General features: G+C 38.9%; 1 protein-coding gene across 2 annotated transcripts in view; it reads right to left on the minus strand.

The window, feature by feature from the left end:
- PARL (presenilin associated rhomboid like) overlaps positions 1-16,440 on the minus strand; it is a 64,898-nt gene that overhangs the window by 37,380 nt on the left and 11,078 nt on the right. For both annotated transcript variants that reach the window (XM_067738225.1, XM_067738224.1), the window contains exon 4: positions 14,962-15,010. In XM_067738225.1, coding sequence (XP_067594326.1) covers positions 14,962-15,010 — 49 coding nt within the window. The remainder of the gene's footprint in view (positions 1-14,961; positions 15,011-16,440) is intronic.

Consider the following 16,440-nt stretch of genomic DNA (forward strand, 5'->3'; position numbering starts at 1 on the left):
TCAAATGGCAAAAATCTTCCAAAGATCTCCATCTCAACGCCAAGACCCAGCTTCACTCAATGACCAGCAAGCTACAGTGCTGGACACCCTATGCCAAACAACTAGCAAGACAGGAACACAACCCCATCCATTAGCAGAGAGGCTGCCTAAAATCATAATAAGGCCACAGACACCCCAAAACACACCACCAGACATGGACCTGCCCACCAGAAAGACAAGATCCAGCCTCATCCACCAGAACACAGGCACGAGTCCCATCCAACAGAAAACCTACACAACCAACGGAACCAACCTTAGCCACTAGGGATAGACACCAAAAACAACAGGAACAACGAACCTGCAGCCTGCGAAAAGGAGACCTCAAACACAGTAAGTTAAGCAAAATGAGAAGACAGAAAGAAACACAGCAGATGAAGGAGCAAGTTAAAAACCTATCAGACCTAACAAATGAAGAGAAAATAGGCAGCCTACCTGAAAAAGTATTCAGAATAATGATAGTAAAGATGATCCAAAATCTTGGAAACAGAATAGAGAAAATACAAGAAATGTTTAACAAGGACCCAGAAGAACTAAAGAGTAAACAAACAACGATGAACAACACAATAAATGAAATTAAAAATTCTCTAGAAGGAATCAACAGCAGAATAACTGAGGCAGAAGAACGGAGAAGTGACCTGGAAGATAAAATAGTAGAAATAACTACTGCAGAGCAGAATAAAGAAAAAGAAGGAAAAGAACTGAGGACAGTCTCAGAGACCTCTGGGACAACACTAAACGCACCAAAATTCGAATTATAGAGGTCCCAGAAGAAGAGGAGAAAGAGAAAGGGACTGAGAATATATTTGAAGAGATTATAGGCGAAAACTTCCTTAATATGGGAAAGGAAATAGTTAATCAAGTCCAGGAAGCACAGAGAGTCCCATATAGGATAAATCCAAGGAGAAATACGTCAAGACACATATTAATCAAACTGTCAAAAATTAAATACAAAGAAAACATACTAAAAGCAGCAAGGGAAAAACAACAAATAACACACAAGGGAATCCCCATAAGGTTAACAGCTGATCTTTCAGCAGAAACTCTGCAAGCCAGAAGGGAGTGGCAGGACGTATTTAAAGTGATGACGGAGAAAAACCTGCAACCAAGATTACTCTACCCAGCAAGGATCTCATTCAGATTTGATGGAGAAATTAAAACCTTTACAGACAAGCAAAAGCTAAGAGAATTCAGCATTACCAAACCAGCTTTACAACAAATGCTAGAAGAAATTCTCTAGGCAGGAAACACAAGAGAAGGAAAAGACCTACAATAACAAACCCAAAACAATTAAGAAAATGTGAATAGAAACATACATATCGATAATTACCTTAAATGTAAATGGATTAAATACTCCAACCAGAAGACATAGACTGGCTGAATGTATACAAAAATAAGACCCAAGTATATGCTGTCTACATGAGACCCACTTCAGACCTAGGGACACATACAGATTAAAAGTGAGGGGATGGAAAAAGATATTCGAGGCAAATGGAAATAAAAAGAAAGCTGGAGTAGCAATTCTCATATCAGAAAAAACAGACTTTAAAATAAAGACTATTACAAGACACAAAGAAGGACACTACATAATGATCAAGGGATCGATCCAAGAAGAAGATATAACAATTGTAAATATTTATGCACCCAACATAGGAACACCTCAATACATAAGGCAAATACTAACAGCCATAAAAGGGGAAATTGACAGCAACACTATCATATTAGGGGACTTTAACACCCACTTTCACCAATGGACAGAGCATCCAAAATGAAAATAAATAAGGAAACACAAGCTTTAAATGATACATTAAACAAGGTAGATTTAATTGATATTTATAGGACATTCCATCCAAAAACAACAGAATACACATCCTTCTCAAGTGCTCATGGAACACTCTCCAGGAGAGATCATATCTTGGGTCACAAATCAAGCCTTGGTAAATTTAAGAAAATTGAAATCATAGCAGGTATCTTTTCCGACCACAACACTATGAGACTAGATATCAATTACAGGAAAAAATCTGTAAAAAATACAAACACATGGAGGCTAAACAATACACTACTTAATAACCAAGAGATCACTGAGGAAATCAAAGAGGAAATCAAAAAATACCTAGAAACAAATGATAATGAAAACACGATGACCCAAAACCTATGGGATGCAGCAAAAGCAGTTCTAAGAGGGTCGTTTATAGCAATACAATCCTACCTCAAGAAAAAAGAAACATCTCAAATAAACAACCTAACCTTACACCTAAAGCAATTAGAGAAAGAAGAACAAAAAACCGCAAAGTTAGCAGAAGGAAAGAAATCATAAAGATCAGATCAGAACTAAATGAAAAAGAAATGAAGGTAACGATAGCAAAGATCAATAAAACTAAAAGCTGGTTCTTTGAGAAGATAAACAAAATTGATAAACCATTAACCAGACTCATCAAGAAAAAAAGGGAGGGCTTCCCTGGTTGCGCAGTGGTTAAGAATCCGCTGCCAATGCAGGTGACACGGGTTCGATCTCTGGTCCAGGAAGATCCCACATGCCGAGGAGCAACTAAGCCCAGAAGCCACAACTACTGAACCTGCACTCTAGAGTCCGCGAGCCCCAACTTCTGAGCCCATGGGCCTCAACTACTGAAGCCTGTGTGCCCTAGAGCCTGTGCTCTGCAACAAGAGAAGCCACTGCAATGAGAAGCCCGCACACCGCAACGAAGAGTAGCCCCCGCTCGCCACAACTAGAGAAAGCCCGCATGTAGCAAAAAAGACCAGACACAGCCAAAAATAAATAAATAAATTAAAAAAAAAAGAAGGGAGAAGACTCAAATCAATAGAATTAGAAATGAAAAAGGAGAAGTAATAACTGACACTGCAGAAATACAAAGTATCATGAGACATTACTACAAGCAACTTTATGCCGATAAAATGGACAACCTGGAAGAAATGGACAAATTCTTAGAAATGCACAAGCTTCCAAGACTGAACCAGGAAGAAACAGAAACTATGAACAGACCAATCACAAGCACTGAAATTGAAACTGTGATTAGAAATCTTCCAACAAACAAAAGCCCAGGACCAGATGGTTTCACAGGCGAATTCTATCACACATTTAGAGAACATCTAACACCTATCCTTCTCAAACTCTTCCAAAATATAGCAGAGGGACGAACACTCCCAAACTCATTATACGAGGCCACCATCACCCTGATACCAAAACCAAAGATGTCACAAAGAAAGAAAACTACAGACCAATATCACTGATGAACATAGATGCAAAAATCCTCAACAAAATACTAGCAAACAGAATCCAGCAGCACATTAAAAGGATCATACACCATGATCAAGTGGGGTTTATCCCAGGAATGCAAGGATTCTTCAATATATGCAAATCAATCAATGTGATACACCATATTAACAAACTGAAGGAGAAAAACCAAATGATCATCTCAATAGATGCAGAGAAAGCTTTCGACAAAATTCAACAGCCATTTATGATAAAAACCCTGCAAAAAGTAGGCATAGAGGGAACTTTCCTCAACATAATAAAGGCCATATATGACAAACCCACAGCCAACATCGTCCTCAATGGTGAAAAACTGAAAGCATTTCCACTAAGATCAGGAACAAGACAAGGCTGCCCACTCTCACCACTCTTATTCACATAGTTTTGGAAGTTTTAGGCACAGCAATCAGAGAAGAAAAAGAAATAAAAGTAATTCAAATCGGAAAAGAAGAAGTAAAGCTGTCACTGTTTGGAGATGACATGATACTATACATAGAGAATCCTAAAGATGCTACCAGAAAACTACTAGAGCTAATCAATGAATTTGGTAAAGTAGCAGGATACAAAATTAATGCACAAAAATCTCCAGCATTCCTATACACTAATGATGAAAAATCTGAAAGTGAAATCAAGAAAACACTCCCATTTACCATTGCAACAAAAAGAATAAAATATCTAGGAATAAACCTACCTAAGGAGACAAAAGTCCTGTATGCAGAAAATTATAAGACACTGACGAAAGAAATTAAAGATGATACAAATAGATGGAGAGATATACCATGTTCTTGGATTGGAAGAATCAACATTGTGAAAATGACTCTACTACCCGAAGCAATCTACACATTCAATGCAATCTCTATCAAATTACCACTGGCATTTTTCACAGAACTAGAACAAAAAATTTCACAATTTGTATGGAAACGCAAAAGACCGCAAATAGCCAAAGCAATCTTGAGAAAGAAAAACGGAACTGGAGGAATCAGGCTCCCTGACTTCAGACTATACTACAAACCTATAGTAATCAAGACAGTATGGTAGTGGCACAAAAACAGAAATATAGATCAGTGGAACAGGATAGAAAGCCCAGAGATAAACCCACGCACATATGGTCACCTTATCTTTGATAAAGGAGGCAAGAATATACAGTGGTTAAAAGACAGCGTCTTCAATAAGTGGTGCTGGGAAAACTGGACAGCTATATGTATAAGTATGAAATTAGAACACTCCCTAACACCATACACAAAAATAAACTCAATATGGATTAAAGACCTAAATGTAAGGCCAGACACTATAAAACTCTTAGAGGAAAACATAGGCAGAACACTCTATGACATAAATCACAGCAAGATCCTTTTTGACCCATCTCCTAGACAAATGGAAATAAAAACAAAAATAAACAAATGGGACCTAATGAAATTTCAAAGCTTTTGCACAGCAAAGGAAACCATAAACAAGACCAAAAGACAACCCTCAGAATGGGAAAAAATATTTGCAAATGAAGCAACTGACAAAGGATTAATTTCCAAAATTTATAAGCAGCTCATGCAGCTCAATAACAAGAAAACAAACAACCCAATCCAAAAATGGGCAGAAGATCTAAATAGACATTTCTCCAAAGAAGATATACAGATTGCCAACAAACACATGAAAGAATGCTGAACATCATTAATCATTACATAAATGCAAATCAAAACTACAATGAGGTATCATCTCACACCAGTCAGAATGGCCATCATCAAAAAATCTACAAACAATAAATGCTGGAGATGGGCTTCCCTGGTGCAGTGGTTGAGAGTCAGCCTGCCAATGGAGGGGACGCAGGTTCATGACCTGGTCTGTGAGGATCCCACATGCCGCGAAGCGGCTGCGCCCGTGAGCCATGGCTGCTGAGCCTGCGCGTCCAGAGCCTGTGCTCCTCAATGGGAGAGGCCACAGTAGTGAGAGGACCGAATACCGCAAAATAAACAAATAAATAAAATAAATAAATTAATGCTGGAGAGGGTGTGGACAAAAGGGAACCCTCTTGCAGTGCTGGTGGGAATGTAAATTGATACAGCCACTATGGAGAACAGTATGGAGGTTCCTTAAGAAACTAAAAATAGAACTACCATACAACCAGGCAATCCCACTACTGGGCATATACCCTGAGAAAACCGTAATTCAAAAAGAGTCATGTACCAAAATGTTCATTGCAGCTCTATTTACAATAGCCAGGACATGGGAGCAACCTAAGTGTCCATCAACACATGAATGGATAAAGAAAATGTGGCACATATATACAATGGAATATTACTCAGCCATAAAAAGAAACGAAATTGAGTTATTTTTAGTGAGGTGGATGGACCTAGAGTCTGTCACACAGAGTGAAGTAAGTCAGAAAGAGAAAAACAAATACCGTATGCTAACACATATATATGGAATCTAAGCAAAAAAAAAAAAAAAAAAAAGTCATCAAGAACCTAGAGGCGGACTTCCCTGGTGGCACAGTGGTTGAGAGTCTGCCTGCCGATGCAGGGGACATGGGTTCGTTCCCCGGTCCGGGAAGATCCCACATGCTGCAGAGCGGCTGGGCCCGTGGGCCGTGGCCACTCGGCCTGCGCGTCCTGAGCCTTTGCTCCACAGCAGGAGAGGCCACAGCAGTGAGAGGCCCGCGTACCGCAAAGAAAAAAAAGAGAACCTAGGGGTAAGACGGGAATAAAGACACAGACCTACTAGAGAATGCACTTGAGGATATGAGGAGGGGGAAGGGTAAGCTGTCACAAAGTGAGAGAGTGGCATGGACATATATATACTACCAAACATAAAATAGATAGCTAGTGGGAACCAGCCGCATAGCACAGGGAGATCAGCTAGGTGGTTTGTGACCGCCTAGAGGGGTGGGATAGGGAGGGTGGGAGGGAGGGAGATGCAAGAGGGAAGAGATATGGGAACATATGTATAACTGATTCACTTTGTTATAAAGCAGAAACTAACAAACCATTGAAAAGCAATTATACTCCAATAAAGATGTTTAAAAAAATAAATAAATAAAAAATAAAAAACTAAAACTACAATGAGGTACCACCTCACACTGGTCAGAATGGCCATCATTATAAAGTCTACAAATAACAAATGCTGGAGAGGGTGTGGAGATAAGGCAACCCTCTTATACTGTTCGTGGGAATGTAAGATTTTGCAGCCACTGTGGAAAACAGTATGGAGGTTCCTCAGAAAACCAGAAACAGAATTACCATATGATCCAGCAATCCCACTCCTGGGCACATATCCAGACAAAACTATAACTCAAAAAGATACATGCACCACCTATGTTCATAGCAGCACTATTCACAATAGCCAAGACATGGAAACACCTGAATGTCCATCAATGGATGAATGGATAAAGAAGACGTGGTGCATATATACAATGGAATACTACTCAGCCATAAAAAAGAATGAAATAATGCCATTTGCAGCAACATGGATGCAACTAGAGATTATCATACTAAGTGAAGTCAGTCAGAAAGACAAAGACAAATATATGATATCACTTATACGTAGAATCTAAAATATGACGCAAATGAACCTATCTATGAAACAGAAACAGACTCACAGACATAGAGAACAGACCTGTGGTTGCCAAGGGGGAGGAAGCTGGGGGAGGGATGGAGTGGGAGGTTGGGGTTAGCAGATGTGAGCTTTTATATATAGAATGGATAAACAACAAGGTCCTATTGTATAGCACGAAGAGCTATATTCAATATTCTATGATAAACCATAAACCATAATAAAGAATATTTTAAAAAAGGAATGTATATATATATATATATAACTGAATCACTTTGCTGTATTGCAGAAATTAACGTAACATTGTAAATCAACTATACTTCAATTTTAAAAATAATTGAAAAAACAATGCAATATTATTCAGCCTTAAAAAAGAATGAAATTCTGATATGTGCTAAAATGTGGATGAACCTGGAAAACAGTATGCTAAACAACAGAAGCCAGACACAAAAACATAATTTATAATTCCACTTATATGAAGTGTAGGCAAACTCACAGAAACAGAAAGTAGAATGGTGGTTACCAAAGGCTAAGGGGCAGGGGAAATGGGAAGTTATTGTTTAATGGGTATAGAGTTTGTTTGGGATGCTGAAAAGTTCTAGAAATGGACAGTGATGACGGTTGCACAACACTGTGAATGTACTTGATGCCACTGAATTGCACACTTTATGGTATGGCTAAAATGATAGATTTTATGTTATGTATATTTTACCACAATAAAAAAATACCAAAAAAATTGTAGTTGATGATTTATTAGAAAAGGACAAGCAATAACAAATGGAATCCTCATACACTGCCTAAGGGAATATAAAATGGTGCAGCCACTTTAGAAAACAATTTGGCATTCTTCAGAAAGAAAACAGGGAAAAGTGGATATTCATACTCAAAAGAATAAACTTGGACTCTTACCTTACACCCTACACAAAAATTAACTAAAAATTAATTAGAGGCCTAAAGGTAAGACCAAAAAGTTTAAAACTCCTAGAAGAACACAGGGGAAAAGGCTCATAACATTGGATTTGGCAATGATTTCTTGGCTATGACACCAAAAGAGCAAAAATAGACAAATGGGACATCAAACCTAAAAGCTTTTGTGTAAAGGACACAATCAACAGAGTGAAAGGTAACCTACAGAACAGGAGAACATATTTGCAAGTCACCTATCTGATAAAGGGTTAATATCTAGAACATATAAAGAATTCCTACAACTCAACAACAAAATTCAACCTGATTAAAGTGAGCAAAGAACTTGAACACTTTTCCAAAGATGGTATTCAAATGGCCAACCAACATATGAAAAGATGAGCAACACAGCTAAATAGAGAAATGCAAATCAAGATCACAATGTGTCACCTCACACCCATTAGGATGGCACCCATTTTTTAAAAAACCATAAACAGAAAATATCAAGTGCTGACAAGGATGCAAAGAAATCAGAACCGTTGTAAGATTGTAAAATAGTGCAAACACTATAGAAAACAGTATGGAGCTTCCTCAAATAATTAAAAATAGAACTACCATATAGTTCAGCAATCCTACTTCTGGGTATATATCCAAAAGAATTGAAAGCAGGGACACAAAGAGATTTGCACACCCATGTTCCTAGCAGCACTACTCACAATAGCCAAGAGGTGGAAGCAACCCAAATGGCCATCGAAGAATGAAAGGATAAACAAAATGTGGTGTATACACACAAAGGAATTAATTATTCAGCCTTAAAAAAGGAAGGAAATCTTGTCACATGTTACAACATGGATGACCCTTGAGGACATTACGTTAAGTGAAATAAACCAGTCAAAAAAGACAAGTATCGTGTGATTCCACTTATATGAGGTATCTAAAGTACTGAAATTTATAGAAACAAAAAGTGGCATGAGGGCTTCCCTGGTGGCGCAGTGGTTGAGAGTCTGCCTGCCGATGCAGGGGACACGGGTTCATGCCCCGGTCTGGGAAGATCCCACATGCCGCAGAGCGGCTGGGCCTGTGAGCCATGGCCGCTGAGCCTGCACGTCCGGAGCCTGTTCTCTGCAACGGGAGAGGCCACAACAGTGAGAGGCCCACATACCGCAAAAAAAAAAAAAAAAGTGGCATGATAGTTACCAGGAGCTGGGGAAAGGAAAAAAAAGGAAATTGTTGTATGATGGGTATAGAGTTTCAGTTTTACAAGACGAAAAGAGTTTTGGAGGTGTTTCATAACAATGTGAATATAATTAACTCTACTAAGCTATACACTTAAAAATGGTTTAAATGGTGCATTTTATGTGTTTTTTTACCACAGTTCTTAAAAAGTTAAACAGAGTACCATATGACCCAACAATTCCACTTCTAGGTATATTAGCAAGAGAAATGAAAACATATGTCCACACAAAACATACATATGAAAATTCATAGCAGCATTATCATAATATTAAGCCAAAAAGTAGAAACAAATGTCCACCAACAGATGAATGAATAAATAAAATGTGATGTATCCATATAATGGAATATTATTTAGCCATAAAAAGAAATATGTATTGACACGTGCCACTATGGATGAACTCTGAAAACATTACGCTAAGTGAAAGAAGCAGCCACAAAATGCCTCATATTTATGTGATTCCATTTTTATGAAGTGTCTAGAACAGACAAATCCACAGAGAAAGAAAGTAGGTGTCTAGGGCTGAGGGGAGGAGGGGAATAGGGAGTGACTGCTAATGGCTATAGGGTTTCTTTCTGGGGTAATGAAAATGTTCTGGGAGTAGGTGATGGTGATAGTAGCACAACCTTGTAAATATAATAAAAACCACTGAACTGTATAGTTAACCCTTGAACAACATGAGTTTGAACTGCACAGGTCCACCTTACAAAGTTTTTTTTTTAAAGTGCTACGGTACTACATGAGCCACGGTTGGTTGAATCCACGGATGCGTAACAGTGGACAGAATGCTGACTGTAAAGTTATACACAGATTTTCAACTGTGTGGAGGGTCAGCAACCCTAACCTCTGCATTGTTCAAGGGTCAACTGTGCTTTTAAATGATGAATTTTAGGACATGTGAATTATACCTTGATTTAAAAAAAAAAAATACACTGATTTGGGAAGCACTACTGGGGGTTCAGTAACTTCAGCCTATTTTCCTCCAAGGAAGGGGGTACAATCTCTTTCTCTCTTTTCCTAAAAAAGAAAAAAAAAGACTATCCCAGTTGGAGTCTAACAGCTAAGTACAGCATCCCTTCTGTTTGAGGTGGGCCAGCTCACCCCTCCACTGCTCCTCTATCTGAATGAACCTGGCTAGTCCAGACAATGACAAGCACACACACCCACAGCAGCCAAACAACTGAGTTCAAGCGGTCCTCAGGTTCCCTGGGAGCCAGGACTACAAGCACTGGGATCATTCTGTCGGCCTCACACAGTGGCTATAATTTCTCCTTCTGGGGAGTATCCACAAAACAAGTTAAGGACTGGTTCCACAGCTTCCTGAAATCGAGAGGAAATCCAAAGAGACTATCCATCTTCCATCCTGCTATGAAAGCAAGACTAAAGACAACCTAAGTATTCATTAATAGAAGACTTGTTACAATAGTATTCATTTGCACGAACTGCTGCAATGCCATTAAAAAGAATTACCCTGGCGTGCTGGTAATTTCCATTTCTTGATCTGGGTGCTAGTTATGTGGATGTGCTCAGTTTGTGAAAATCAGTTGTACATCTGACACGTGCATGTTCTTCTATGTATATTATACTTCAATAAAATACTTTTAAAAAGCACACAGGGGCTTCCCTGGTGGCGCAGTGGTTGAGACTCCGCCTGCCGATGCAGGGGACACAGGTTCGTGCCCCGGGCCGGGAAGATCCCACATGCCGCGGAGCGGCTGGGCCCGTGAGCCATGGCCGCTGAGCCTGCGCGTCCAGAGCCTGTGCTCCGCAACGGGAGAGGCCACAACAGTGCGAGGCCCGCATACCGGGGGGGGGGGGAAGCATACAATAGACCTACTTGTATCGATATGGAATGTCCTTTAAAATACTAAGTGAAAAAAAATAAAGGTGTAGAGGAGGTGTGGAGGTGTAGAGGAGTATGCATTACATGCTACCGTTTGTGTTTAAACCATAGTTAGATACAGATATAAATGTCTATATATAAACAGGTGCTTTGGAAGAATACACAAGCAGCTAAAAAGGCAATGGTTATGGGGGTGGAACTGGACGTCTACAGTGAGAGAGATTTATTTTTTATTTTACATATTCTCTATTTTAATGTTACTATGCACATTTATTCATTTTACAATGACAAACTATAAACCGAGTAGCCGAAAACGTCCCTCTTTCTTCACTGAATGCCAGCCTGCTGCCTTGGGACAATTTGCTGCAATTTGGTCTATGAATTAGCACTCAGATACCTGAGATGGGGAAAGGCAGTGTGGTTTATCAGAAAGGTAATTAGTGGTGGTTTGCTATAGCAGAAAGTGAATGGACGTAATAAAACGCACATTATTTGAACTAAGGAGTTTGTTTCCCATCTCCAGCCTTTCTAGCTGTGTAATCTCAGACAAGTTATTTAACCTCTCTGAGCCTCACTTACCCCATCTGAACAATGAGGATACCAGTAACAGGGCTCTTAAGGACTTCCCTGGTGGCACAGTGGTTAAGAATCCACCTGCCAATGCAGGGGACACGGCCCTGGTCCAGGAAGATCCCACATGCCGCAGAGCAACTAAGCACATGTGCCACAACTACTGAACCTGCACTCTAGAGCCAGCGAGCCACAACTACTCAGCCCGCGTGCTGCAACTACTGAAGCACACATGCCTAGAGCCCGTGCTCTGCAGCAAAGAGAAGCCACTGCAATAAGAAGCCCATGCACCGCAACGAAGAGTGGCCCCCGCTCGCCACAACTAGAGAAAGCCCACGCGCAGCAACAAAGACCCAACGCAGCCAAAAATAAATAATTTATTTTTTAAGAAGATTAATAATAAGGATTAACAATAATATGTGTGTCCGTAAAGTACCTAACATAGTACTTGAAGCCTAGCTGGCACTCAAGCATTAGTTTTGTTATCCTTTCCCCAGAAATAACTGAAACTATGACGAGTGCCTCATAGGCATCTCTAAAAGCTAGAAATGTAGGGGAAATACTCTCCTTGGGGGTTGCCTGGGACCTCTACTACAGGCTTAAAAGCCTTGCAGAGGGCTTCCCTGGTGGCACAGTGGTTGAGAGTCCGCCTGCCGATGCAGGGGACACGGGTTCGTGTCCCAGTCCGGGAAGATCCCCCATGCCGCGGGGCGGCTGGGCCCGTGAGCCATGGCCGCTGAGCCTGCACGTCTGGAGCCTGTGCTCCGCAACGGGAGAGGCCACAACAGTGAGAGGCCCGTGTACCGCAAAAAAAAAAAAAAAAAAAAAAAGCCTTGCAGAGCAAGACAATACAGGAGACTAGCTGAAATATAAAAGTACCAGGGACAAGCCTAACTTTGAAGAATGCTACTTGATGCTCCCCCTTCATCCTACAAGCACCAAGTGAACTTGTAACAACTTTTTCAGAGCAATGTGAAGTTTGGGGAGATATGTCTGTGTAACAATTAAGACCAAAAAAAAAAAATCCCTAAACCAGATAAGAAAAAAAAAGATTAAGGGATTAAGACCAGTTCTCTGGTAGACCTTGACAAAGTGATTTCCAGGGACAGATTGAGCTAGAAGAGTCAAAAACTAGGGACTCCAAAACTGCTATCAGCTCTAAGGGAGGTTTTTCACCTCACCACTGGATTCCACCTTAAAGATAAAGTAAATTACAGGTATCCCTTATGATTTCAACTGTTCTTATCCAAACCTAGGACTCAAAAGAGATATGGATAAATTTGAGATATCCCTTGTTACACCTCAAGCTCAGGAAACAAATGCATTTGGATAAAACATTTTGCTGTCTGAATTTGCTATAACCAAAATCTTGCCATCCAAATCCATGAGCACATTAGGTTCAGATAGCAAGGAATTCTTACATGAAATGTTTGGTGTAAAACTGCAAAATCTTTAACCTGCTACAGCTTTCAAGCTGCCAGTGTCTAGGTGTGAATACTACAGAGCAAAGAAGCACACCAGTCTCACAGAGCTTTGAAACTTTCTAGGTCAGTGGCCTAAGGACTTGTCAAGTTCTTTCAAAATACAAAAAGAAAAACACTCAGAGAACAGCTACAATCCAAGGAAAATATGGCACAGAATGAATCTGTCACCCCATCCTCAATAAAAGCCAGGAGCTGAGCCAACCTCACTTAGAATCAGCCTAAAGGAAGCAATCGAGGGGCTAAGCAAGGTCAGTGGAATGAACCGGCACCTCTGAAAAGAGACAAGATATAACTAAAGCACAAGTTTATTAACCACTGAAATTTTAGTACATAGCTAACTGATTATAAAGCACACCAACAGTGAGGCTAGATTCACTGCTACCAGAATAATTATTTCCTGAAGGAGTTTGAGATGACACTGAACAGATCAAAGAGCATTTCCTCAGCCTTTAAAAGTCACTTAGCTAACCTGACAAGTATTTAAGGTCTTTAGCATGACCATTCACATTTATGTGGTTCGAAGTACTTTATACTCAAGCTGCTAGTTACACTGCAACGTCACCTAAGGGAAAGAATTCTGATTTTTAATTATCTCCAAATACCAACACTTCTTTGGATAAACCATTTCCTGGCATGAAAAAGGTTTTAAATTCTGGTCCCAGGTTTCCTCAAATGTTAAATGACAAAATCTTCACAATCTTCAAAGAACACTAAGTATCAACTAATTGTGAGATACTTTGAAAATATCAAGAAAAATGAAAACTTTGCTACCCTAAGGAAAGGCTATTAATTTTCAGAAAACAAGCAAACAAACCAAAAATCCCAATTAATTCCTATGGAAACATGTGTTATTACATAGCTATTTTTGAAGTTATCATATTTATTAAGACCTCACTAACTAATCAATTATACAGTATGGCAATATACTTTGAAAAATCTCAATCTTTTGATTCAAGATCTCATCGACATTCATTCACTCAATAGATTTTAATTGAATGCCTTTACTGTGTGCCAGGTATGTGCTAGGAGCTATAGCAAAATGAATCTCATCACTGTCCTCAAAGATGATACATGTACAATTATATAAGGCAGGCTGTGTTATAAGTGGTTAAAAAGTGCAATGAGTTCAGAAAAAAAGCACTTCCTGCAGGAAGCAATGTCTAAACCATAAGCTTGAAGACAGGATCAGGTTCCACCAAGGAGAGAGAAAAATTAAACCTTCCAGACAGTCTGAATGAAGAAACATAAGCACCTTTTCTCCACTTAAGTAGGTACAGAAAATTAAGAGTACCATTAAGTCTAACCATATTTAAGGAAAAGCAGTATTTTGCTATTTCTCTAGGAAGATTTTTTTCCCTATCTGCACAATTGTTAAAGAACTTACAAATCCATTTCCCCAAATTTCTCAAAATAACCAAGTCCATAATATATTGCACAAGTGTTACCTTGAAGAGCCAGATCTGTCTTCCATAAAAATTTAAAAAAACAAATTATCATGGTGATATACATGTCATGCTTACATTTAAAGAGGATTTTATAAACAGCATGGTATAGAAAAGAGAAAACCGGCTTTAGGATGAGACAGACCTGGGTTTTGAAACTCAGCTCTTACTTACTAGCAGTGTGACCTTCGAAAAGTTCCTTCTCTGAAAGCCAGTTTCCTTATCTGTAAAAAGGGAGATAACTACCCTGTAAGCAACCCTGTGAGGTACAGAGAGAATATGTATAAAGCATGCTGCATAAAGAAGGTACTTAATCAATGTCCCCTTTAGTTACTTTAATGGGAAAGTAATAATTACTCATAACCTATTTCACAAGCTAGGATTTTACAACAAAGATAGATCATTTGATCAATATCATACTAGATCAAAATTAGAAAATAACTGACCCAGAGCCTCATGTATACCTTTATGCCACACTATTTTCAAACCATTACATTAGTCTGAAGGTACAGAAACTCTGTCTTCTAAACCACTGATGAGCATGGTACAAAAGCCATTGACTATGACATACTGTACCTTTTGGTTTGATTTCTCTTCCCTTGAATGGCTAAAACGTGTAAGCTAACACAAACCTGTCACAGTCCGCTGGCCATCACTTAGGTTATTCCACCACTTGTTAATCTAAAACAGAAGAAAAATTGCTTATCACCGTATAGTAAATAATTTCAGGCTATGTAAATGAAAAGCAAGAAAGAAAATCCTTTGTGCATAAATGAAAGAGTCCTCATCTATAAAAATCTCTACTGAACAACAGACATAACAAATATGTGATAGAGTGGAAAACACAGGTGTTTTATAGTCAGACAGCCTGCATTCTCTACACAAAGCCACTGATAAGCTCTGTGACCTCAAATAACTTCTAAACTTCAGTTTCCTGATACATAAAATGGAGACAGTAACAGATATATAGCAATACCACTGTGAGGAATATCAATAACATAAAGTACCTAGCACACTATCAAGTGATTGTTCACCAAGACCCAATCTAGTTTTAAAATTCTAACCAAGAATATTTTCTACTAAAATTGCCTTTTTTTTTAAAGGTATAATACTAGATTGAGGTTTAGAAAAAGACAGAATCATAATCTTTTAGGGACACACCTTGAAATTTTATAGATGATATATGCCTAGAATTTGCTTTATAGTAATCAGTGGTGGGGAAGGAAGGGAAAGAAAGGGAACCAGATGAAACAAAGTTGGCTATGTGTCAATAATTGTTGACATTGGATGATAGGGGTTCATTATACTATTCTCTTCACTCTTTTTACTTTACCTTTGAAATTTTCCATGATTAAAGTTTTTTAATTAAAAAAAACTATGTTCTAACTATGAAACTGAACCAGACTTTGTATACTAATACAGAAAGAAACCCAAGGTAAAGGAAAAAAGTTACAGATCAACATATATTTGATTCATGCACAACAATGATTCCATTTTTGTAATTCAGTTGACCTTTGAACAGCAGGGGTTTGAACTGCACTGGACTTATATGCAGATTTTTTTCAATAAATATGTACTACAATATACTACACCATTCGCAGTTGGTGGAATCCACAGATGTGGGACCGCTGTTACAGAGGTCCAACTATAAAGTTACAGGCACGTGTGCCACTGCGTGGAGGGGCAGCTCTCCAACCCCTGAGTTGTTCAAGGTCAACAACAATTTAAATGTGTGTGAACTCTCAGACCTTACTCACTGCATATGTAGTAGTGGGGCACGGGTTCCCAGGACTTTCACTTCCCATGATATATTTATGTGTTATTTCAATTTTCTTTAACATGGATTTTATATTTTATCTCTTATCATTTAACTACTTTAAACAAATCCATCTTTGGATGAAGATTATGTATATTGCATGTGTCATTTTCACCATTCCAAGGAACAATTTGGGTATCAAAACTTTATAGTGCAGAAGCCTGTAGCTTTCAAGGGATCCAGGACTGTGGAATAGGTCAGTGTTACTATCTTCTCAAACATATTGTACTGAATAAAAACCACTGCTCATTACTGCAGGTTTTACCTGCAAATATTACATCCATTGTTTTTCTGA

The sequence above is a fragment of the Pseudorca crassidens genome, chromosome 5 (genome assembly GCF_039906515.1).
Source record: "Pseudorca crassidens isolate mPseCra1 chromosome 5, mPseCra1.hap1, whole genome shotgun sequence".
In the NCBI taxonomy this organism is placed as follows: Eukaryota; Metazoa; Chordata; class Mammalia; order Artiodactyla; family Delphinidae; genus Pseudorca; species Pseudorca crassidens.